Consider the following 26,048-nt stretch of genomic DNA (forward strand, 5'->3'; position numbering starts at 1 on the left):
GCCGAATTCGAACCCTGCTCCCAACATAACTTCTTTGTTTGAAGCATTTCATCTCAATGTTGAATTGAACACCATTACCTAGATAGACACCAAAAATAAACAAATTCCACAACCAATTTTTTGACATCCAGAGGAATGATGCACAGCTTTTAATACAAGCCACATATATACATAGCTTTGTATGTAACGCTTTTAACAATATCTTTTTACTTTCTTAAGTTTAATAATATTAGCAGGTTAGTATAATAGCTTTAAAGCCGACAACTAAGATCACTTTCAATTAAGTGGAATAGCGATAAAACAGAAAGCCTCCGATTATATAAGTATGTCCCTGGGTTAAGCCCAATCACCATTTTATTTACAGGATGTTATCTTTGAACATCTTCAAGTCCAAGATCTTTGCATCTATGGATATCCACATGTGGCTCAGATTTCATTTGACACGCATCCATTTTTTCATTTACCAGCAAAGATGTTTTGCACTTGAGATGATTCTATTTTCCCTCACTAGAAAGCACTTTAGATGAAACATGCACTTTATTAGAGCATAGAAATCTTGTCTACAATTTGAAATTTAAACATATAAGTATATCCAGCTGATGGGCACTCATAATATGTGTATGTATAAAACCTATGCTTTCTAGAAGAAGGAAAATATGTCAAAGATATTCACAACTGCTCATATTATCACTGATTTTCCCATGATATAGTACAGTTCCATTCTTAATTTAACTACAGAATATGTTTTAGTACGCATTATATTGCGAGATTCTCTTTTCCTGTTTATTTCTCATGGCTTGGTACTACCAAGGTCACTACAAGGTCAAAAGTTCAAAGTTGAGGCTGAGAGGCTAGGAGGCTGCTTCATCACTGCTGTCTGTCAGGCAGTCCGTCATATCTGGCTGCACACATCACTGTTGACACCTTTCCTCTGGGCATTTTTTGATAACGGTTTATAAAGTGACAGCATGATTGATTTAATGCGCCTTCCGTCTGAAAGAGCAGCCTGAAATTTAAAGAGAAGAGAAATATTTGAAACAGGTTAATCATTGGCGATGCTTGTTGTATACAAAAGGCTTTTAACAGCGGTCTGATGGTTTTGGTTCCCTGGAGGCAAGAGTATTGTTTAGAGACCTAGCCGTGTATCTAATCACTTGATTTAACACAGGAGATACCAGCACTTTAAGTAGAACAACAAGGCGGAACATTTTCCTCAAATTGTTGCTATGCACAAGTACCACTACCAAAGAGGTTATATTTTTAAAAGTCCAAATATTTCCCCAGAACTTCTGGACTAAATAACGTACTTCCAGCATATATTGGCAAATGCCCAAGATAATTATAATTAATTCTTGCAAAATTTTTCATATCTATGTAATGTTGACTAAGACTTGTTGCAAATTTGAAAACTACACACAGTAGATAAATTCCTGCAAGAGTAAAGATAAATTCCTGGAATTTTCTTGCAACATGACAATGTGTTGAAATTCTAATCCCGTTATAAATTCATCATCAGTCAAATTTAATTTAACTAACTTTGTATCATACATTCAAGTCAAACCTCAGAATAAACTTTTGCAGATTGCACCTGCTTGTGCAATGTTATTTGGAGTACAAAGTTCAACAGAATGCTTACCATTTAACGCGGCTGTGTACTCTAAACATTGTTTCTTTCGCGAAATTGAGCTTTTTTGAAATGCATTTACTTTGTTATGTTTTTTATAAATACAAGGAAAGAAAATCCAGATTTGTTAACTCCAACTGCTCTATTTTATGAATTTTATTTCACTATTTCACTGTTTCCGCAATTTAAAAGGAAAGAAAATCTTTGTTGTACCATTGGGGTATACGCGAGCAACAACGCATCGCGTTTTGTAGACGCGCAATTTGTTAACGCACAGATACGCTACGCATACGCAACGCTTATCTGCATGCGCAGCGCATCTTATGGAAGCACCACGGAAGCACTCATTTCATAAAAACCTGGCGGTCAAATGGCTCCGTTTTAGCTGATAAAATGTGAATTTTTTCAAGTTCTTTCCCCGGATTTGAATATCAAGATATGAATAGATTTCGCCCAAACTTCTCAAGGGGCTGTGGATTTACCCGATGTTCACGCAATGTAAGGTAGAAAAAGGAGAACTGCCGCATTCTCCTGTGAGCTTCGATCAAAGTGCAAAATGTGACCGCTTTAAACTTCAACAGCCTTTATTTCAATGTTCATTTTCTCAATAAAATGACGATTTAGGTACACGATAACTCAATAAATACAGCATCTATTAGGTAAGCAATTATGCTCATCATAAAAAGCATGATCGACTTAAGAAACGGTTTTCTCATTTTTTTATATTTTGGTCTATTTCCTATTTTAGTCATCATTTTGTGCAAATAGGCGTCTGTGAATTTTAAAAAGTTCATTTTGATGCCTTATATGGTCAATATCTCAAAAAATAAGGCCAATATCAAAAAACTAAAAAAAACGTTTTTGGAATGGTGTCTCAAGATTAAGAAAAAACAAAACAAAAATTTTGGAAAGAGTGTTTTTTGTTATGATGTACCGAACAAAAAATGCAAAAAACTCACTTTTTTGTGATTTTCTTCATAATTGTTGTTTTTACACCAAATCTGTATTTATATTAAGATTCATTGATGTATTGCCTTTATAAAAAAATGTATACTTTTATATGTCTTGCGTGAATAATTACAAAGTTATGGCACTTTTACTAAATGCATGTCTGAGAGTACACAGCTGCCTTAAAAGAATGTTACACGCAATTGTGCACCTCATATAGAAAAGTCATATCACAACTGTGCATCAAATTTGTCATCACATTATATGCAAATTTTATAGTGCAAATTGCTATGTGATATGGCCTAATTCAAGGACTGGTGACACTGTAATTCTGGTGCAAAATGATCATTCATTGCCCAATCAAACACTGCATGTAATTTGATTTAAATTTCACTTGGAACAAACCTGCTAACAAATTTCCTTATTTTCAAAATTCTATGTGGCCCACATACAATGGTAATACATACCTTCTGTCAACCTAGCCTTGCCTCCTGTGGGTTGGCACAGCACAGTAGAGCAGCCAACACATAGCACTACAGTCTGAGCATGACTGAACACTGTGGTGATTTTGTAGCAACCTGTAAATTAATCAATCAAACACATACATACAACTGTGTAAGATATCTAGGCATGTTTATAAATTGACAAATACACTAATGAAGAAAATGAGTGACATGATCAATGTTAAAAATCACATTCACCTCTAAAAAAGGGCAACATTGCGGTACTTTTACAGTTTTACTAGTTGTACAAAAACATAGTACAGAGTGAAAGTACTGGCTGTCAGAAGTATCCAGGTTTTGGTTTGCACAGTTTCACCAAAGTTTGTCATGAATGAAAGGTTTCAGTTTCTTCAGTTTCTTTGGAAGAATAGTTTCTGCTTATTGCTATCAGAAATGAATAGAAAGTGAATGGAAACATCTAGTGGCTAGTGCTACCATACCCATTAGCATGCCAGTGGATAACTAAGGTAACTCAATCGGTGGTGGGAAAGTCTTATTGCACCATCATTTGCCATAATACACAGGGATTTAAGATAGGAACATGGTAGTACCGGTAACAAAAAATATCTGCTGGTAAAATTAAGGGGGTACTACACCCTGCCCAATTTTGTGCCTATTTTTGCATTTTGCTCAAAAATTATAGCGCGTTAGTGACAAGTAAGATATGTATATTATAGGGGCAAGGACTACAACTACTGCACTGGAAATTTTATTTCAGCACAGACAACAGTTGTGGAGTTACAGTCAAAAATGAGGGAAAACCAATATTTGATCAATAAATCAATAACTACTTGCCTTGAGTTGCTGAATTTTCAGTGCAGTAGTTGTAGTCCTTGCCCCTATAATATACATATCTTACTTGTCACCAATGCGCTATAATTTTTGAGAAAAATGCAAAAATATTCCCAAATTGGCCAGGGGTGTAGTACCTACTAAGGCATCTTAATTGCAATCCTAATGCTTCAAGGTTGAATCTGAACCAGCAATTTTTTTAAAGGGTGTGGTCACCTGATCGACAGCCTCCACCACATTTTTTCTTCATCAAAAAGTGAGATTTTGGTATGAGATCAGATCATCTATTTTCTCATTACCCCAGTCCCCAGTAAAATTTTGAACATGTGAGAGTAAACTTTCCTACCTGGAGTCGAAGTGAGAGTGGTTTCATATAAAGTCTGTACAAAAAGTAACTCAGCTGTTATAAATACGCCTATAGATTCAGAACTAATAATTGTTTTCACAATATTTCAACATAGCAAGAAGGATGATTTATTTACACGCATTTTGATACCCCATTGGTCAAATGTCGTTCAATATTAACAACACAGTAGTGCTTTTACAGAAAAATACCAGAATTTAAAAGTTGCAGTTTACAGCGATCAATGGTTATAATGCCAGCACTGTAAACACGTAAAGCCCGCCATTATCTTCACGCTTACTTCAAATCAATACAAATAACTGCAACTTTTAAATTGGGGTATTTTTCTTTCAAAACACTGCTGTATTGTCAATATTGAACAAAATTGGACAAATGGGGTATCAAAATGCGCGTAAATAAACCATCCTTCTTTTTATGTTGAAATATTGTGAAAACAATTATTAGTTTTGAATCTATAGGGGTATTTATAACAGCTGAGTTACTTTTTGTGCAGACTTTAGATGGTGTGAACAAAAACGTGAATTGTGGTAACCAGAATGTCAGGAAATGCATACTCGAGAACTCTAGCTTCGAATTTGCGCACGATAGTTACGCAATACCGTACGCATTCGATGCTAGAGTGCTTTGCTATCGTTTTTTGGTCGGACAGCGGTGCAGTTTTTTGCACCGGAGGATATAATTCTGTTAATGTTGAAATTTGGATGGAAGTTATTTTGATGAGTCAACTGTATCTTTTGAGCAAGATTTGCCTATTTTGGACAGTCTTAAATTTTGCTGAAGTGTAATTTTAGCAACATTTTTGATGCAATCGCCTGTCGTGATCGGCTGTGTTTACTTCTGAACTTACATTGCATAGACGGTGTCATGCTTCAGTGAATCCGACTAGATTTTGAATGCAAAGGTCTAGCCTAGAATGTGAAGCTATCGGTGAGCAAATTCTTGGCTAGACTTCTCGAGCAAGTAATTTTGCATAACTCATCAAAACCACTGAGGCTATACAATCTCAAAATTTTGAAACATAGTGGTAGGCCTCAACGTAAGAGAGAAACAGAATATGACAGAATCGGACCACACCCTTCAATTTTTAACTCGCATGTTGCACTTCTACTTTAAAAGGCTTACCTGGGCATTTGACATCCATGAAGTAAGAGTTAGGGCTCTGCACAAGTCTCTTCTTCTTATGCCGCTTCCTCTCTTGTTCAAGAGTTGGGTGTAATAGATCCTTTGCAAGCTGTAATGAAAAAATAACAGCAAAAGAAAGAGCACAAGTGGTCAACGGTTATTGCAATGTATTCAATGAAAATGAATCACTTGCCAGCACTTGGTAGAATTGACGTGTTTAGCCTATCCACGGTAACCGTACTAAAAAGTTGGTACCGTACACCATACTCATTTGTCATGAAGTTATAAATCTCAGTTTTGTACTTAGTCTTATAGAAAAAATATTTAATTTGTGTACATCGTGGAACATACTGTTTGCGTGACTGTGCATAGTAAGCTGTTGTACGCAGATAACCTTGCATATATGGACGCGTAGAGTAGCGTTGTACGCTGGTGTATTAGCATGATTAGTCACGGAGTAAAAAGCGTAGTTGAATGTTCCACGATGTACACGAATTTGTCAATTTTTCTATAGTACATGTTGTATTCAATTCTTTGTCACATAAATACTTTCATTAATGAAATAAACTCACCATTTTGAAAGGTACAATTGAAAACGAAGATGTAAAGATGTTAATTGATCACAGATTTAGAATTAATAATAAGCTTATAAAATTCAACCACTGACTTCTTGAAAATACAAATTTCTGGCCAAGGCCTTTTGGCCCAGGTCCACACTGCTCCTGTTTATTATAACACTGCAGATACCACTATTACCAGCTTTATTTGATCTCAAGAATTTAACTGTCTAACTGGAGAATTGCATGTACACTTGCATTCAGGCATTACCTCTGATTGTGCAATTTCAATCTAAAAATAATATGTTATTTATGTAGGTATCCTAGGTGAATTCAAATTTGCCATCAAACTGCATCATTTTACATATCAAATTAAAGCCCTTGAGTAAAGAAAGCCAAAACTGAAAACATTTTTGTCATAGCACTTTCCGTAACAAAGTTACATCTTGTCAAAGATTGACTTTCATCAAAAAGATTCTGCTTGCAAAATTCCCCAAAACGGCTTTTAGGGGTGTTTCTAGATCTTAATCGCATGGCGATAGCATCTTTTTTTAATGGAACTGCTATCAAAATCCCTCTAAAATTCCATGTGCGACTTGATTATCACCATAAAAAATCATATATTTGGGTCAAGTGAAGTATAGAAAACATATTTATGTAGGTTTCCTTCACCAACCTATTCTCGAAAAAAATTCAAATTTCTATGTAAATATGCATTGTGTTTATGCCCGGTCTCGCGAATTTCGCTGACTAGTAAATGTGTTAACTAAGGTTTGCCTGGGATACCTAATTTATGTCCACAATTAATTGCAGCCACAAACAATGCACATTTCAAGTTCAGTTCATGAGAACTTCTGAGAAGATTGAACTTGGAAGTTGAGTGAATAAAATGAACTTTGTACTAAGGTCTGTGTTTCTGCCATTGTGTAATCAATTTACCACAGAATTTCCACCCTGTGAAGGACCATCCCAGTGTTAATATTGAACTGTCATGACAGTAACACATTTCTTCCTGTTGTGCAATCACGTGTACTTTGTTATGATCATGTCGGCCATGTTGGATCAACCACGCATGCACGTTGTTGAACAACTGCGATCCATTTCATGGGTTTTAAACCATGCAGTTCGCTAACACATCTGTCAAAACCAGTTCAACACGAGAGATCAATTTGGAAGTAATTGTCTTACACGATTATTTTATGCATTTGACGATTAAAAGACATCAAAAATGTGCAGAAAACGTGCACGCTGTGATCGCATTGAAAGTGCATTACGTCGATCAATTTAACAGCGATCATCGTATCTGGAACATGATCTTTATGCCCATATTTTCCACACTATTTCACATTAAATTAGCATTGTTTTAGGACATATATGTAGAGATAATTATAAAGTACAATAATATTGGGACAATGCTTTATTAATCTGAACGGATATTCGAAATTTAAGTCATTTCTGTTACACAAACTCACAGGCATGTTGACGATTCGCTATCGCGCAGGAAAGAGGACCATGATCACGTGACCAATTATGGAGTGAAAACGCATGAGGGCAGCATTGTAAAAAATAAACTGTCATTGAGGGACAGACATGAAGTCATTTTAATATACAGGTCATATAAGTTTCAGGCACATGTTGAAGCTCAATAGGCCTAACCCCCAAACATTTAAAAGTACATTTGGCTTTCTTTGTATTCAATCATTCGGCCTCAAATAAAGCCAAATTTGCGACGATAAACATATTGCCCTGGCAAATAGAGCTATAGCCCGGGCAAATAGACAAAATGGTATTAGACCAACTGATAGTAGACCTAATTACCGTTATTAGACCACTAAACGGTTATTGAAATGGTTATTTAAAAAATGGTTATTAGACTGAATCGGTTCTTAGACCGAATGGTCAGTGGACCAAACAGTATTAGACTAAATGGATATTAGACTATACTCATAGTATGATAATTAGACTCAATGGTAATTAGGCTTTTTGGTGATAGACATGGATATAGTGGGTATTAGACACATGGATATAGTGGCATTAGACGAAATGGTACTGGCAATAGACCGGCCGGCAGCCCTGCGCAGGAGGATAAAATTGAGGTGGGGCAAGTTTGCAAGCCAAAAAAATGTATAGAAAGCCGTGAGGTCGAAAGGGAGAACAAGAATTTTCGGCACACATGGGGATGGGGCACCTTTAGTTTAAATTTAAACGTTCTAAAAGGGTAACAGTACGGAAATCCTGCTCGTTCGACCCGGGCCCGGGGCTCAACCATGGAGTGGTGGGGGCCCGGGGGTACTCAATACAAATGACCATACGGGGACGTGCCGCAAACATGGGTAGCATTTTCAGCCTTCTGGTATATCAATGACCCCCTTTTCAAAGCCTATTTTGGTATATGAATGGGTCCTTTTTTCAAAATTTTCTCAATTTTTTCTGAAAACAGCCCAATTTTTCCTTAATCTAGCCAAAATTTTCCCAAAAATTGTAAAAACTAAGACAATTTTGGTTAAATTCGGCCGAAAATTTCGACTTTTGCTATATCAATGGGTCCAAAGTTCTTGAAAAATTGGTATATTTATGGGTCCACTTCCAAAATCTCAGTGGCACGTCCCTACCAAAACCAAACTTGAGTACCGTACCCCCCCCCCCCGGGGTGGGGGTAGGCCTATAATGGAAAAAAAATTGTAAAAATGATCTTTCGGGTTGGAACTTTAGGCCTCATGGGAATTTCCTTTTATAGACGTCATCGAACTTTTGATGTGTGACCCAAAATGTAAAAATAATGATGGTGGTATCGGAAAAAGTATCATATCATATCCGCAACAAGACTTTACATTCACTTCTATGATCAACATGGATTCTGAGAGGACATTTACACGGAAGGCCAGAATTTTACTTTATACCCTATATTATAAGCATGATATTTCCATTTTGGTAAATGTTTCGAACGGGTGTCTATCTTCTCATCATGTACCAAAACGGCCCTTCAATATTAGCACATCCCATGCCCATGCTATATACATGTATGTCAGGATCTGGGTCTCGGGGTGACTCATTTTTGTGAACCTTAGAAACCCAGCCAAACTTAAAACGTTTTACAGCAAAACGTTTAAATGTCGGGTTATAAAGGGCATAACGTTTTAAAACCATTCTCCAACCTTTTTGAAAACTTGCGGCAATACTATCAGGCATGCGAATGATCATCCATGGAAAAACCTAAAAAGTTTGAATAAGCTTGAAAAAACGCGTGAAAAAGGCCAAAAAACGGGCTGAAATAAAGTGCGGAAATTTGGACCACAAACAAGGCGGTTCTCGAACCACGAGTCTCGCCTGCTTTTGTGACCGCCTGCTTTTGCGATAACTGTTGGTAGAGAGGTAAATGAATTTGGCGGTTATCGGCTGGGCACGATTATCTGGCCGATGGTAACTGTACCCACCAAGTTTCATGCCCATGCAACAGTTTTTACTAATATGACCTCAGATGACCCTGGTGGCCCTGAAATGACCTTCTAAAATTTTGGCTCTAAATGTTGACTGTACCCCTCGTGCTAAGTTTCATGCCCATACGACAGTTTTTACTAATTTGACCTCAGATGACCCCTGGTGGCCTCGAAATGACCTTCCAAAAATTTGGCTTTAAATGTTGACTGTACCCATCAAGTTTCATGCCCATACGAGTTTTTACTAATTTGTCCTCAGATGACCCCTGGTGACTCCGAAATTACCTTCCAAATATTTGGCTTTAAATGTTGACTGTACCCACCAAGTTCCATGTCCATCCAACAGTTTTACTAATTTGACCTCAGATGACCCTGAAATGACCTTCCAAAAATTTGGCTTGAAATGTTGACTGTACCCACCAAGTTTCATGTCCATACGACAGTTTTTACTAATTTGACCTCAGATGACCCCTGGTGACCCCAAAATGACCTTCCAAAAATTTGGCTTTAAATGTTGACTGTACCCACCAAGTTTCATGTCCATACGACAGTTTTACTAATTTGACCTCAGATGACCCCTGGTGACCCCAAAATGACCTTCCAAAAATTTGGCTTTAAATGATGACTGTACCCACCAAGTTTCATGCCCATACGAGTTTTTAATAACTTGACCTCAGATGACCCCTGAGTGACCCCTGAGTGACCTCGGATGACCCCGTAATGACCTTCCAAAAATTTGGCAAAATCAAAGAACTATTTCATCAAAGTAATAAATCAAAACAGAAAGATGCTTCCTTTACGAGTTATCACTCATTGAAAGTGCTACTTTGCTATACTTTACATGGAAAGCGACTATCTTAAAGTCGTCATATTTCCTTAATTACATGACCGATCAAGCTGTTATTGGGATATGTGATGCACAGTTGAAAATTAATTGTTAAAAGATTTGGTGACCTCAGTTGACCTTTGACCTTGTATGTGACCTTTGACCTCACGAAATTGGAAAAAGTATGTTGCGCTGAAAAATCAAATTTGGCAATACCAAAGAACTATTTCATCAAATAAATCAAAACAGAAAGATGCTTCCTTTACGAGTTATCACTCATTGAAAGTGCTACTTTGCTATACTTTACAAAGAAAGCGACTATCTTAAAGTCGTCATATTTCCTTAATTACATGACCGATCAAGCTGTTATTGGGATATGTGATGCACAGTTGAAAATTAATTGTTAAAAGATTTGGTGACCTCAGTTGACCTTTGACCTTGTATGTGACCTTTGACCTCATGAAAATCTAATCAGGTCGAGTACCTCTGGCCACGCAACTCCCCACCAAGTTACGCCACTGTACCCCATACGGATCTCCAGATAATCTGTTCACAAGGTATTTTGCTTATTACGCATATATTATGCAAATTAGGTACTTAATTACCATATTTTACGCTCAAAATCTAATCAGGTCGAGAACCTCTGGCCCCGCTTCTCCTCACCAAGTTATGTCACTGTACCCCATACGGATCTCCAGATAAGCTGTTCACAAGGGTTTTTGCTTGATACGCATCAAATACGCATAAATTATGCAAATTAGGTACTTAATTAGCATATTTTGCGCTGAAAATCTAATCAGGTCGAGAACATCTGGCCACGCTTCTCCCCACCAAGTTACGTCACTGTACCCCATACGGATCTCCAGATAATCTGTTCACAAGGTATTTTGCTTATTACGCATAAATTATGCAAATTAGGTACTTAATTACCATATTTTGCGCTCAAAATCTAATCAGGTCGACACCCTCTGGTCATGCTACCCCCTATAAAGTTTCATCATCATAGCACTTACGGTTCTCAAGATAACGCGTTCACAAGCTTTTTCCGAACGCACACACGCACACACCCCTGTCTGTGTTTGCCTCCAAACGTGGACATTGTGTTTTGCTATCTAACCGAGGATGTGTGTATGATGTTTTCATCGCCTAACCGTGGACTAAAATGGCGGATTTTTTGTGTGTATAATATGAAACGGAATTTTAGCCATCACCCTGCGGACGGTAGTTTTTACACGTGTGGTCCTCGGTTTCAGGCAAATAGCGTTTAAAGCATCTAGCATGCATTTGAGGTCTTTTGCAGCAGTTTGAGACCGAGGACAGTCCTCGGTTGGAAGTAGGTCCACAGTTTAGGGTGAAAAATCTTGTGTGTGTCCTCGTTTGTCAGCAAACACGTACGCACGCACCCCTTCCCGACTTGTGTATAAAGCGGGGACACTCACATACATTGTGGGTTTTTAATCGACACACCGGGGACAAAATGGCCGATTTCAAAAAAAAATTTTGATGGAATAATTGACCATTTGGGGTCATGACCCCACACCTGTGTAGTGTCCCCGGTTTTTTTATTGCATTTTAAAGCTTTTTAGCCATAGGGGATGCAGGTGGTATAGTCTCTACAACCGGGGACGTCCCCGGTTGGCAGATGTCCCCGGTTGTGTGATTAAACACACAAAAATGTCCCCGGAAGTGAGCATTTTCAGGCGCACCCCCACACACACACACACACGGACACACACACACCATAGTGATTACTAAGTCTCTCCCTGAACATTCAGGCGAGACAAAAAGCAGGAAATCCTGCAAAAGCAGGGAAATTCTCATGCCTGTACTATGCATAAATGATTGTCACAGTATATTTTACGTTTTAAGAACGTTTTCATAACCTTTATGTAACCCAACATTTCCGTTTTGACCAAAATCAAAACACATTAAACACAATGCTTCAAAGAAAACTCAGTATACTGATTAAACATATTTTAAAATCATTTTAAATGATTATAATTAATTTTATTAATCAAGTTTAGACACAATAAACAGAAATGCTTCAAACAAAACTCAGTGTACTGATAAAATACATCTTAAAATCAATTTTAATGATTATAATTAATTTAATTTAATTGCAAGTTACAACGTCAGGCACATCACTTTAAGGGATGTGTAAAAATTATGTGTAGGGTGGATATGCACGACACGATGCTGTTAATTGGGTCACACACCTTTAAAAGGTTTCAGTCAAATAAGTTGAGATTTAGAAAACAATTTTTTACATGGTCATTATACAATTTAGTATAAAAATGTTGGTTCTTACTCATACTCATCTGTAGACAGTAAGCCAAAGAATTACTCATTTACAGTAAGCCAAAGAATTAAGGTACCAGCTGTGTTCACCCCTGTAGGCCTATATCCTAAATAAAGACAAATAGGCCTATGTCAAATTTAAAACAAGCATCCATACATGTACTCTTTAGCGCTGATTTAAGACCGTAGTTGTTGAAATTGGTTGAGAATTAAAGAAACCTTACGAAGAAAAGAAATCAGAAGTTGCACTTTTGTGTCAATGAAAGCACTGCATGCAGGGTTTAACGTGTAAATCAATGGAAGCACAGCGCTAGTTCTCTTGTTCGCGAACGTGTTGTTTACAAATAAATAGGGTATGCAATGGAGCAAACTGACACTTTTAAATTATAACCTTCCTTGGGTTTTTGGATCGTCGTGTCTTTATTTCTTGAACAATGTCAATGAATGAGGTCTTAAATTCGAGCTAAAAGATCTAGTTCTAATTATGACATATCTGTCTTTGTTTAGGATATACAGGGAGTGAACATAACTGATACCTTAATTCTTTGGCGTACTGTATATGATTTGCGTTCGCAGCTCACACTTGATAAAGGCCTAGGGCCGAAATATTGTGATTAACTCTGTGTATATATATACATGTATGTAGATCATCGCATGACCTAAAAAGGTTTCCGTCAAACAAATTGAGATACAATTTGCATATCACTTTTAGGCTAAAAATAATGGTTCTGAATATATCTAGGAGCGAATGACAATATTCAGATAAAAATGTATAACCTTAAGGGGGTACTACACCCCTGCCCAATTTTGTGCCTATTTTTGCATTTTTCTCAAAAATATAGCCCATTGGGGACAAGTAAGATATGTATATTATAGGGGCAAGGACTACAAGTACTGCACTGTAAATTTTATTTCAGCAAAGACAACAGTTGTGGAGTTACAGTCAAAAATGAGGGAAAACCAATAATTGATCAATAAATCAATAACTACTTGCTTTGAGTTGCTGAATTTTCAGTACAGTAGTTGTAGTCCTTGCCCCTATTATACACATATCTTACTTGTCACCAAATGTGCTTTAATTTTTGAGAAAATGCAAAAATAGGCACAAAATTGGCCAGGGGTGTAGTACCGTACCCCCTTAATATGAGTTGCACTTGACATGATAAAAAAGAAGAAAAAAAAGCGCAGTAATTTATATTGCCTTATGCACAGGCACAGCCACAGAGGATGATTTTTAAGTACTTCCCATCATGCACTGTAAAAGTGTTATCACATTTCAAATCCCATTGAATTCTGTGCAAAATATGTTGTTTTTAAATTGTGTGTGTGTCTTGGCTGATTTCGGAACAAAAGTGATGTGTGTATAAAGGATAATTCACACCTTCTGTAGATAACATAAAATGTCAAATCGACCAGAATATTGACAGTGTTTTTATAATAAAAATAACTGTTCAAATTCAAATTTAAGCATGTACATCTGGTGTCATGTTTACTCACACTTATGCTAGCTGCATAGTTAACCCAGTGGGGTGTTGGGTAGTGCTTCAATCATCCTCTGGCACAGGCACAATGCTTAGACGTTGATCCACAAGCCTCAGCACACTTAACAGATCATCACAGTTATGAAAATTGCACTATATTATATAACTTCGTTAGACGTAAGTGAGCTAAACTTTTTTTAAGTACAAATTTGCAAATTTTCTTCAAAATATTTTTCAGAATTTCATGACTGAATTTCCGTTTCAGCTGAAATGGACGTGCTAAGAAAAATGAACGCGCATGGGGCTTTGAGACAATGATTTTTTCTAGCCCCAACAGCTATTGAGAGCAAACCCATATTTTAGCCCTTTGAGGGCTTTTGTAATTTTGCCCATCAGTTTGGAAAATTGAGTCTTGTCAAATATATACAATAAATTGATTAACTGGGCCTCGTCAAGGGTAATTTGACATTGTTTCAGGTCATTATATAATGTCTAATCCCGGCGTCTAATACATTGTTGGAATGCCTGCTCATACAAGCGGTAAGCAAAACAGATGAAAAAAAGTCATATTCTGCTCTGCACCATTCAACAACATGTATTTTTTAACAACCAGGTATGAACATTGAACAAAAATTCAAGTATACATGAGTTGACTAATTTTCAATTAAAACAAACTTTGTGAAAATCCATTAAAATGTACCAAACATCCATCAGACAGAATAATAAACTACTCATAACAGAATTGCTCTGCTTGGTGACACGGTACCTGCGGACACCTGGTTTCTACCAACCCCTCTCCCCTGCCGCCCATCCCATTTGTAAACCCATGGTAGGCATCCAACTATTGCAAGTTACTCCTGCCTCAAAATCAAACAAAATTACAAATTTCAGCCTATTTCAAACTCATATATTGCATAGGTCCAACAAAATGTGTTTCAAAGAGCTCTAGCCTAAAATATATACCGATGCCATAAAACAGGAACAAATTGAGGGTTGCCATTTGAAAATGCCACAATTAAAAGTGGAAGGAAAGGAACGTTCTTGAACATGAAGATTTCAGTAAGTGGAAGAAGTACCAAAGTGAGAAAACAGTTCTGCGAAAATGTAGCCCATGTTTTTCACAAATTCACTTGTTTTGTTTAAAAGTTTGGATGTTTTCAGTTCTTGAGTCATTTTCATTTATGCCTAAAAGTATGAAAAACATGTTTGTGACCATAAGAGTAAGTAGATAGGCTATAAGAGTGTTGAAAAACTGCACCTTTTATCCACAGAACTATTTCTGCATGCTTGGGTATTTATCCCAATACCATAGGCGTAGATTGGGGGGGGGAATATATATAATATTTTGCCATCCCCCCAATGTTGACGCCTGTATGTGGGTTTCTGAACAAAATAACCTAATATTTGGCCATTTTATCCCCCAAAGTGTCAATTTTTTCCACTTTTGCACCATATTTCGTTAGTTTAGCTTCAATATGGCAAAAATTTTCGTGTGCTTCACGCCCATTTCTACAAAAAGCTTATTCAGTCGCCAAAAAGTTCTGGATTCACTATACTTCAAGAATTTTTTCCAACTCCATCCCCCCCCCCCAATGTCAAAAAGAAATCTACGCCACTGCCCAATACAGTCTTTAACAATCCATTACTTGACAATGTAAAGGCATGTTTTAAAATGAATTTATCAGGTTTGGCAATTTTCTTCCACCTGTTCATGTCTACAATGTCTCCAAACACTTTTTTATTATCAATTAATTGAGTAGCTCTTCATCATTAACATCAATTGTTGGATCTTCCACCTGCTCATCTCCGTTATCTGCCTCAGGTGGAACATTTGATGCATCATCATTAATACCACCATATTCATCCTCCACCTCCTCCTCATTAACCTCCCATCTGTTTAACCAACTCCACCTCCATCCATTTACCGTAGTTGTATACATGGCCTTACAACAGAAGAAAGCACCCAACACAAAAAAACATCCACTGTATATTAGGAATTGAGTTTCAGGAGGTGCATTCAGTGTCTTGTAGTCCACAACAATCACAGTGAGTAGTGATTGAAGAACCAAAGCAACAAACATATTGCAGCCAAACACTAACGCATACCTCTGGACACTCAGCTGCTTCGCAATCTGATACGTCGCTATTGTTATGACCAGCTGGTAGGAAGCACGGAACAGGATGTAGAATGAATAACACAGCCAGATGTTGTTGGTTGTTGCCATAGAAACCAATAAAATGGAGTCTGCCACAGATACAAACCCCAATAAGATCTCTCCCCAGATATTCCAATTCAGTTTTAAGAACATGACACAAAATGCCGCCAACGCACCTGCCAGAGTTGAAGCCGCCTCCACAGCGCCATTGTAGACATCGTTGACATCCGAGTCAGATTTTTCAAATATGACCTGCCATAGATTTTGGATGTAGTTTCCGACTTGGAAGTAACCACAGGTGGCAAAGGCCCACCAAAGAGACCACTTCAGCAGGTGTCTATCACTATAGCATGTCTTGAAATCCAACCACAGTATCCTGAAGTTGTTACACCAGGTTTTCATATGTCTAATACACCAATTTGTACTGTCTACCACAGACACATTGTCTGGAATATCTCCTGGTTCGGTATGCAAAGAACTTGCATGACCCGATCCACTTGTCTCCGACAAAGATGCATCTGATGGAACATCATGTATATTAGGATCATTTCTGTGAAAGTATGTGCTAGAGTCTACTTTTGGCAAGAACAGACTAAATATGGTTGCTATAGCAACACTGGTAAATGATATGATATGCAAAGTGTATAAGGTGTCTTCATTTTTACTCAGTGAATATATCAGCTGCCCTAGCACACCTGCTATGAAGCTGCCAGTTAACACGGCTGACCTTGTGTAGCTTGAAACTTGCTGGTAGTGATCTTCTGACACTACTGCATAGATGTACGAGTAATATGCAATCTCTGTAGCAGTGGCTAAACCATAAAACATCTGCATTAGTTTCATTAAAGGGATACCCCATGCCCAGAGTAAGAGAGCCCATGTGGCAAGATATGTACAACTTTCGAAAATAATCACAGGTTTATACCGGAGAAAATCAGTAAATAGAAACACAGGCACGAGAGCTATCATATAGGAGTATGTCCATATAGGATAGATTTGGTTGTTAACAGCATTTTCAGAGATATTTTTGATGTCTACGAGGTATGGTGTCAAAAAAGGTTCTGATGGACGCATCTGCTTGAAGAATCCATATAAACATAACAGCATAGAAGGATAAACCCACTCTCTACCAGCCATCTTGAGGAGGATATTCTATTTATTATAGGATATATGTGAACTGTGCATTCCCTTCAAATCGAGTTTCTTATTTTATAACATTTACAACTTTTAGTTAGCAGGCGAGTGTGGATATCTATGTGGATATCTATGTGGTTATCATGCGCAGAGTGAGTGCCCTCATCGTATTTACACCCTGCGATAAGTATGCAAGTTAATTGCCAGCATTACAATGCCATATGACATCATCTGCATAGTGTATCCACATTCGCAGTATAACTAAATGTCATAATATTATGTTGGTGTGTTCATTCCAACGCTGGCATAAGTCATAAACAATTCAGCCTCATATACATTCATGTACTGCAGACTACTTAACACATTTGACTTTGCGTAGCTGCAGTTTTAAACTGACAGTGCACACTGTGCTTAAAAATAAAGGAAAACTAAACCGTTCTTGTCCTGTCATTTGCAAACCACCACTCCATTTGGAGATGATACAGAAGGTGCCTGATGTCACAGGAAACAATTGGACATTCCCAGGATATCACTGCTTGAATAACCTGTGAGTAGATAATCAAACAAAAATATAATTTTAAGTTATTAATAAAGTACATTAATAATTATACATATTATACAGTGTAAGTATAATTATAATACTGGTACTTAGTATCTGTAACAACTTACATATAACAATTTTCTGAACATTTATATGGATGCAATACAATGAGAGCATGCCCTAATACCAATTAGCAATGCCAGGGGTGCATGTCATACATTGTAATACAATTTTCATACAAACTGAGGAAAACACCTTTTTAGGTTTAAAATACCCATAATTAGGCAACTTTTATCACACTCTCACTCCCGCAGAAAAAAATCCTGCTGTATGTTACAGAATATATGCCACAGCATAATACAGTCAGAAAATGTTATTGTATTACCAGTCTAAACTAGATTTAAAGTTTTGAAATCATTTGGGGTTTGGCTATGAACTATGATCAATGACATTTACCCATATATTTGATCCATCATCACCTATCATATACATGGGAAGAATGAAACTTTGATGAGGTTTCAATCATGCATATTCTAATGCAATGTTCATTGGTAGTGAGTATATTGCATTATAAACCTTTATAGTTACTGTAAATGCATCAATCATAGGGTTAAGGCTGGTCAGAGCAGGCATGAGTTAAATGGGGTTTGCACTCAAATATTGAGACAAATGAAACTGACATGCAAGAGAAATGCTATGGGCTCTAAGGGGGGATGTCATTTCCGCACATGGTCCCCTGACTTTTTCCAGGGGGCATCCCCGCTAAAAATCCTAACAGGAGAAAAAATAAAACACGAATTTATCCCAAAAACAAGGCCCATCAAATACCAAAATTCACCTTCATTTTGGGCTAAAAGTTTGTAATTGAAACTTTTTTATGCTAAATTTCCCTGTTAAAGCTTGTCCTCCCTAAATGTTACTGCTTCTGCTGCCACTTCTTAAAAGTACTTCCCCCTTCCATCCTGGGACATTTGGGCACTGACCAGTCCGCTGACCAGTGGAATTAAAAAGATGAGATTACATAGGGCTTACTGGTTGGTGTTCTGCAGGGGTAGGGCTACACACAGCATTATATACATAGACCCTACAACCCAATTGATTGAATGGTAGAACAATGGGATAGACAGGTATGCAATGCTTGCAAGGATCCCTAGGGGTCAGGGAATGAAAAAGTGTAATTACTCCAAAAATTACAACCCTATCTATATCTCCCATCATTTCTCTGAACTCTTCTGGAGGAGGGGCAATTTATGTACTTGAATCAATAGTGCATTTAACACAAAATAACACAGGTCACTCAAGATTAATTACCATTACAGGGTTGTTTTCTGATTGTCATCATCACATTTGCTTGGCAGCCCTTCATATCTATTCACCCAGCTCCATCTCCAGCCATTGATTGTCATTGTGTACACTGCCTTGCAGCAGAATATACAACCCAACACACAGAAACATCCGCCATAGATAAGGAATTGTTCCTCTGGTGATGCGTTTAGGGTATGATAATCCACTACTATTAACGTCAAAATGGATTGTAACACTGCTGCAATGAAAGTGTTACAACCAAAGACCAATCCATATCGCTGCACAGTCAAATGCTTTGCAATCTGGTAGGTCGCGATGGTTTTAACTAGTTGATACGAAGCATGAAAGACGACGTAAAACATGTAGCATAGCCAAATGCTGTCTGTGATCGACATGGTGACAAGCAAAACTGATTGCATAACGGAGACAATGCCGATGGAGACTTCACCAAAGACACTCCAGTTTAATTTTGTGAACATGATGCTAAAGGCAGCTAAGGCACTTACTAATGTGGACACGGCTTGTACAGCTCCATTGTAAATGATATCAACATGTGTTTCATCTGATTGGCTAAAAAACACCTGCCACAAGGTCTGGATGTAATTACTAACCTGATGGGCACCACAGGTGGCAAAGGCCCACCACAAAGACCATTTCACAAGTTGTTTATTACTATAGCACATCTTGAAGTCGAAAATTAGGAGACGTAAATCACTCTTCCAAGTTTTCAGTTTTTTAGCACAGCAGTTTTGACTATCGATGTCTTTATCATCATGCTCATTGATTCTTGGTGTCGATTTCACCTCAGTTGAAACATGTAGTGTTGATTTATTCGGAAAAGAGACCGACTCCTTTTTGTCTTCAGACTCATTATCCTGGCTATGAGTATGATGGACTTCCTCTACCATTTGAATTTTCTCCTCATTAATTGGAATCTGTTTTGGACTGGATGGAAAAGAGCCTTCTAAATTTTGATGGATACCATCAACCATTTTAATGCTCTCATGATGAATTCCATTTCCATGTACCTTTTCATCGCCCAGCTCATCTCGATGGAAGTATCTACTTGTGGCAGCTTTTGGTAAAAACAAACTTATTGCAGTTGCTATGGCAACACTAGTCATTGATAACACATGCAAGGTGAACAGTATGTCTTCACTTGTGCTTAATGAGTATAGTAACTGTCCTAGAGTGCCGGCTATAAAATTGCCCATTAGCACCGCAGTTCTTGTATAGCTTGATACTTGCTTATAATGTTCCGGCGAAACTGCTGCATAGATGTACGAGTAATAAGCAATCTCCGAAGCGGTGGCTAATGCATAAAACATCTGCATCAGTTGCATAAGACGGATACTGAAAGCCCAGAGTAAGAGAGCATAAGTAGCAAGAATTGCACATCCTTCTAAGACAATGATGGGTTTATATCTTAGAAAGTCTGTAAATAGAAAGACTGGTATGAGTGCTGCCATGTAGGAATAAGTCCATATTGGGTATATCTGGTTGGTGACAGCTTCCTCTGAAATGTTCTTGTACTGAACAAGGTAGGGAGTAAGGAAAGGCTCGGACGGAAGAGACTCTTTGAAAAAACCAAAGACACACAGGAGAATGGACGGAATTAACCACTCCTTAGGAGCCATTTTGTAGACCTTCAAGGCGTCAATATTATCAAAATGATTCTTCATTTGTGAAACACCTCATATCATATTTTGTTAAGCTGATGATCACACTCCATTTGTGAGTCACACAATGTATGAAACCCATGTAGCAGGCACAAGGCAACATCACGCTAAGTAATTAATTTCACCTGCTGAATTTTGGACCAGAATTCAAGTAAGATTCACTTTCCAAGTAGTCCCCTTGTTTTCACTTTATACCAAAATATATCACAGACTTGTTTCATGACGGGGGAATTGATGCTCGATAAATTTCAATTCCAACTTCCACTAGACACAAGCAGCGAGAATGGAATGACATTACTTTTTACACTCCTGTCGTCAAACAAATGTTTAATGTACGGATTGCGTCTGATGATCAAGACAAATGAGGATGTTGAAATGACCAATAAGACTAGTTCCATTGACCAATAAGACTAGTTCCATTGAAGTATGTGGCAGCAAAGGCTCTAAATCTAGAAATGTTTGAATCATTTAAGGAGACCATCAGCCACTCAATTATTGCTTGAAGTTGATAATAGTGTGGTCCTTACCATGGGTCTGCTATACAAAATGTAGTTCAAGATTCCCTTCCACTATTCATGGAGATTCATGACACAAGTAATATCTTCACAGTGGGGCAAAGTGTCTTTTGCTCATATCAGAGAACGTTAGTGCAGAATAACACAATAATAGCACAATCTTATTGCTTTGCCAGTTCAATTTACACTGGTATTTGCTCTACAAGTTCAATGTACTGCAAGATCTGCTAGGTTCTCCAAGTACATGTTACCTTTACATGATGGATTGCTATGTCATAGCATTGATGAGAAGACCATCATTACAAGCAAAGTCCTAGTCTACAAGCAGAATGTTGCTCACTGTGAACCTGTTAAAAGACAAAACAAAAAAAACCACACATTTAAATCAGTGTTGCTATTGTAAATAACAAGATGCAGAGTTAAATATCATATTCAGAGATTGTATATGATTATTAATAAATAAACAATACTACACCACATTACTGATTAGGCAACGAAAAAAGAAAACCCTGTTCTACGGGCCCGACCGACCCAGATTTTGAACAAATTTGGGGAAAAATTTCCTGCACCAAATGAATGCCGACTCAAATTTTGGAAATTTCAGGAATAATTTTTTTTTGTTATTTTCTCAAATTGCAAATTATTTTCAGATTTTAGTGATTTTTTGCGTCATTAAAAAAAAAAAACCTGACCGACCCTACTTGAAAGGTCTGCCCGCCCGTATAACAGGGTTTCTTTACCCGCATTCCTGATTAGTGAATATTACACAGTCAAGAATAGGATTCATCACCCACAGGTAGGGATCCCTCACAGTCTCCCAAAACATCAAAACACCAGAAGCGTTGCACACATACACTTACTTAAAACTGTCTTTTATCATATTACGCATACAAAGTTTGGTCAACTTGCCTAGAAAGGTCAAATTTAGCCAAATTTAATCTCTGTACAATCCTATGCAAGTCCCACATCACATCGCTATCGCCAATATGAGTTTGGCTGGTTCCCACAAGCATCATGCATGTGACACAACTAAAATAATCAACCAGAAATTGGGGAGCATTAAAACGTACAGATTTCAAAATACGGAAGACAGTAAACTTAATGGCGAGCAGTCCTAACTACTTTCCCCGACCCCCTTCTCGGCTAGCCAAAAATTGCTTGCCAATTTTTCATTAAATTTTGCTTTACTCCATGTTAAATTTTGAAAAGCAGAAAAAGTCCAAATTTACAATATGATCCAGGGGGGTCACACTCACTACTTGACTTGCTATGCACCCGCGTCCAAGAAAAACGTCTAAAAGGGTATGTTTTTCACCACACAGCGTCGTCGACGTCTTTTTGAAAAAGGGGTAATTTTTCAGAAGGCATCGCCATTTAGGGTCCTTTTTCAGCCAAATCCTTAGACGTTTAGGGTTAGTAATATTATTGTTTAAGTGAGTTTGCACTAATTTGATAAAAATCACCACATTTTAATTGATTCTTGTTACCTTTGTGCATGTTTTCTTTAGTATCTATAGGTCTGCAACATCAAAAAGACACCTTGGGTATCAAATTAGCTCATTTTCCTGTTATGCCACTTAGGGTATTTCTAAATTAGATATATTTTATTAGCTGACGCCATTTAGGGTATGGTTTTTACGTGTGCTGCGCCATTTTAATAGCATAGGATTTTGCATGTGTTTCACCATTAAGGGGTGCAATTTAGTTAAGGGTGCATTTCAGAGGTGGTCGGACGCGGGTAGGTAGCACTTTTGTGTGAGTGACCCCGGAATATGATGTATGGCAGTACTGAAAACAAGCGTGTACCAGTCATGCGGTAGCCTCCAATAGACCCAAGCACAATATGCTTTACATAGAAAATTAAAAGAACCAATTTTTCAAGGAAACCTACATAAATATTTTGTCTATACTTCACTTAACCGAAATATATGATTTATGTTTGTGATGAGATAATCGCACATGGAATTTTAGAGGGATTTTGATAGCAGTTCCACATAGAAAAGCTGCTATATCATGAGACTATATATGCTGTTTTGTTTTTTAATTGATGCATTAAAAGTTGGCTGACCATTAATGAAAGTCAACCATTGACAAGTTGTAACTTTGCTACGGAAAGACAAAACGGTTTTCAGTTTTGGCTTTCTTTACTCAAGGGCTTTAATTTGATACGGTATATACAATGTAAAATGATGTGGTTTGATGGCAAATTTGATTTCACCTTTCATACCAAATATCATAATCATGAGACTATGGACCTAATAACGTCCTAATGATAAATGAAGATACTGAGTTACAGTTACTGGAACTAAAATACAACACATACATACGTTTGACAGATCAAGATATTAAGATCGCATAGAATGACTATTTTCTTTAATACACTAACAGAGTCACAATGACTCATTGCACTAATTGACTAATTGATTCATCTTCATGAATCAATTAGGGCATGAGCTAGCCCTAGAACTCTGGCCATAGTATCCGTTTTTACTTCTACTAGGGCCAGAGGCACTTACATTGAAAAATTTGTTGGAGATGCTTGAACGATCCAGTACAAAAAATGACAGCATTTCAATGCTTGATCGAGGTCACTTATTAACATGATAAAACCCACTTGAGAACACACAATCGCCGGTCATTTCTAAAGATGCATTTATACTCAATCGCTTTTGGAGAAACCTGAATCGCATACGCATGGTCAGTGTACTAAATCGCCGTCAGTATTTGCCTGCTGAGCATGCGCATGATTCGCTGTTTTTCAAAAGCGACACGTAGGCCTATATTGATACCCTCTGTCGGTCAACATTCTCTAAAATTGCGCACATAACTTGTGTAGTTAGCGACAATGATTCAGTCTGGGTATAAACACAGCTTTACACAATGACTAATTTACATAGGCACACAAGACCGTGTTCATGTACCGTTACTCAGCCAAACATGGCAGAGTAGGTCCCGGATCTTCTGTACATGTTCCTATCTCCTCAACGTTATACCTTTCCAACAAGGAGAGAGATACGAAAGGCGAACGTCTAGCATGAGCTGAGCTGCTTGTATCACTTGTTAGGCAAAATATTTGGATCTTAAACTTCACCAGAATAATCTTCGGATATTTTACTACATACTTTACCTTAAATAACAAGTTTCACACACGTAAAGCTGGTGAATTTTCATTAATTTTCATTGCTTCTTGACACGTAAACACACAAAATTGGGCAATATAGATGCTAATGACAGCTGTAGCCCAAATACTGCCATCTAGAGACAGACTTTATTGGAGTTTTGGACAGATGAGCAGATGCCCAATCAGGAAAGAAAATACAACCAATAGCGACTGGGCGATGTTATTTTCTTCCCAGAACCAATGAAGTTGAATCAATCCTAAATTTATTTATTTATCAACATATCAATCAATCAATCAATCAATCGATTAATCAATCAATCAATCAATCAACCGACCAATCAACCCGTCAAACCCGGGAAAGAAAATACAACCAATAGCGATTGGGCGATGTTATTTTCTTCCCAGAACCAATGAAGTTGAATCAATCCTAAATTTATTTATTTATCAACATAACAATCAATCAATCAATCAATCAATCAATCAATCAATCACTTTTATACTCGACTGGGGATTAATTTATAATCTGCAAACTCATTATTTCTCAGACGGCCATCATGATAGTTTCGTATGGTTGACATGATCTGATAACAGCCTAAACAATGAAACTATACACCCACATTTAAAAACACAATACAGAATAACAAATGACGTATCTATTTGTTTTTATCTTTGTTAATAAGATTCATTATGAAGTTATTTTAAATGTAGGCCTACACCATGGTCAAAAGTCATCCTGTTCTTGGTTATTTATAACTTTCTTTCAAGGTCGGCTATAGACCACTTGACATCACTGTTTATCAACAAAGGCGAGGGACTCGTCTGTCGATATGCTTGAACGAGCCGCTACACTGTTCAATGGCTTTCTTGTACAAAATGAAATGTGGCGGGCGATTTAAAATGCATGTGTCCTTAGCAAACTACGATGCGTACGCACACTGCAGGGCAAACAATGGAAATTGCCACAATGCGCGCGCATACTGCCGGGCAATGACATCACATGCCAAGTGGTCTATAGGGCAGTATCCACCTGTCCACTACCATATACCATGGACACCTTTGTTTTGAATGAAGAAATCTAGCAGTAATTTATTAGTCCCCCACCCCGCAATATCTATATCGAACTTAATTTTTAAGAATATGCACATAATAATCTGAATGGTTTTTTTTTATTAGGTCTAGGCCTAAATATGAAATAAACATAAAACATAATGTTATCGACCGTATAAATGATGTCCATTCAACTTCATTTGACCCACGACCCGGCGGTTAACAAAATAGTATGCCTAGGCCTAATTTGGATTAAGGTGACACTGACAGCTGACTGAACTTCGGATTTTTTAACGGGTGTAACTATTATGTGCAGTATCACTGAAAATGTAAAAAATGCGAAGGGTTGTGTCACTGCTATCACAAGTAAGGTGCCCCCCTCCCCCCCCCCCATCATTTCTCTGTCCATCACAACATCAAATCAATTTGTAAAAGTTTTAGGGACCGTTCACAAACACTTGTAATGGGGGCCTGATGCAAAAACATTTTATCGCAAATATTTTTCGCCCCCCCCCCCTCCCTTTACAGACCTCGAAATTTGTGGTCATTTTTTTCAGGGCCCCCCCCTTAGGAGGGTCAAAAATTTTCAGGGCCCCCC

At 37.6% G+C, this 26,048-nt stretch overlaps 2 protein-coding genes across 5 annotated transcripts; both read right to left on the reverse strand.

Annotated features, from left to right (window-relative positions):
• Positions 1 to 201: 201 nt before the first annotated feature.
• On the reverse strand, positions 202 to 7,503 carry LOC140142048 (small ribosomal subunit protein eS27-like). 2 transcript variants are annotated; one of them, XM_072163972.1, is made up of 4 exons: positions 7,383 to 7,503; positions 5,354 to 5,462; positions 3,040 to 3,150; positions 202 to 1,006 (listed from the first exon to the last, which is right to left on the reverse strand). In XM_072163972.1, the coding sequence occupies exons 1-4, from the start codon at positions 7,386 to 7,388 to the stop codon at positions 978 to 980; spliced, it is 255 nt and encodes an 84-aa protein (XP_072020073.1). In that variant the 5' UTR covers positions 7,389 to 7,503; the 3' UTR covers positions 202 to 977. The 2 variants fall into 2 exon arrangements, with proteins under 2 accessions (XP_072020073.1, XP_072020075.1); XM_072163974.1 differs by lacking the exon at positions 7,383 to 7,503 and adding an exon at positions 5,926 to 5,944.
• Positions 7,504 to 13,157: 5,654 nt separating this feature from the next.
• LOC140142034 (thiamine transporter 2-like) lies at positions 13,158 to 24,495 on the reverse strand. Of its 3 annotated transcripts, none has more exons than XM_072163941.1 (3): positions 24,410 to 24,495; positions 21,534 to 21,629; positions 13,158 to 17,787 (listed from the first exon to the last, which is right to left on the reverse strand). In XM_072163941.1, the coding sequence occupies exon 3, from the start codon at positions 17,243 to 17,245 to the stop codon at positions 15,701 to 15,703; it is 1,545 nt and encodes a 514-aa protein (XP_072020042.1). In that variant the 5' UTR covers positions 17,246 to 17,787; positions 21,534 to 21,629; positions 24,410 to 24,495; the 3' UTR covers positions 13,158 to 15,700. The 3 variants fall into 3 exon arrangements, with proteins under 3 accessions (XP_072020042.1, XP_072020041.1, XP_072020040.1); XM_072163940.1 differs by having other exon boundaries at positions 21,295 to 21,629; XM_072163939.1 differs by lacking the exons at positions 21,534 to 21,629; positions 24,410 to 24,495 and adding an exon at positions 19,095 to 20,951 and having other exon boundaries at positions 17,253 to 17,787.
• Between the last annotated feature and the right edge of the window lie 1,553 nt (positions 24,496 to 26,048).

This window comes from Amphiura filiformis, chromosome 20, assembly GCF_039555335.1.
Source record: "Amphiura filiformis chromosome 20, Afil_fr2py, whole genome shotgun sequence".
Taxonomy (NCBI): domain Eukaryota; kingdom Metazoa; phylum Echinodermata; class Ophiuroidea; order Amphilepidida; family Amphiuridae; genus Amphiura; species Amphiura filiformis.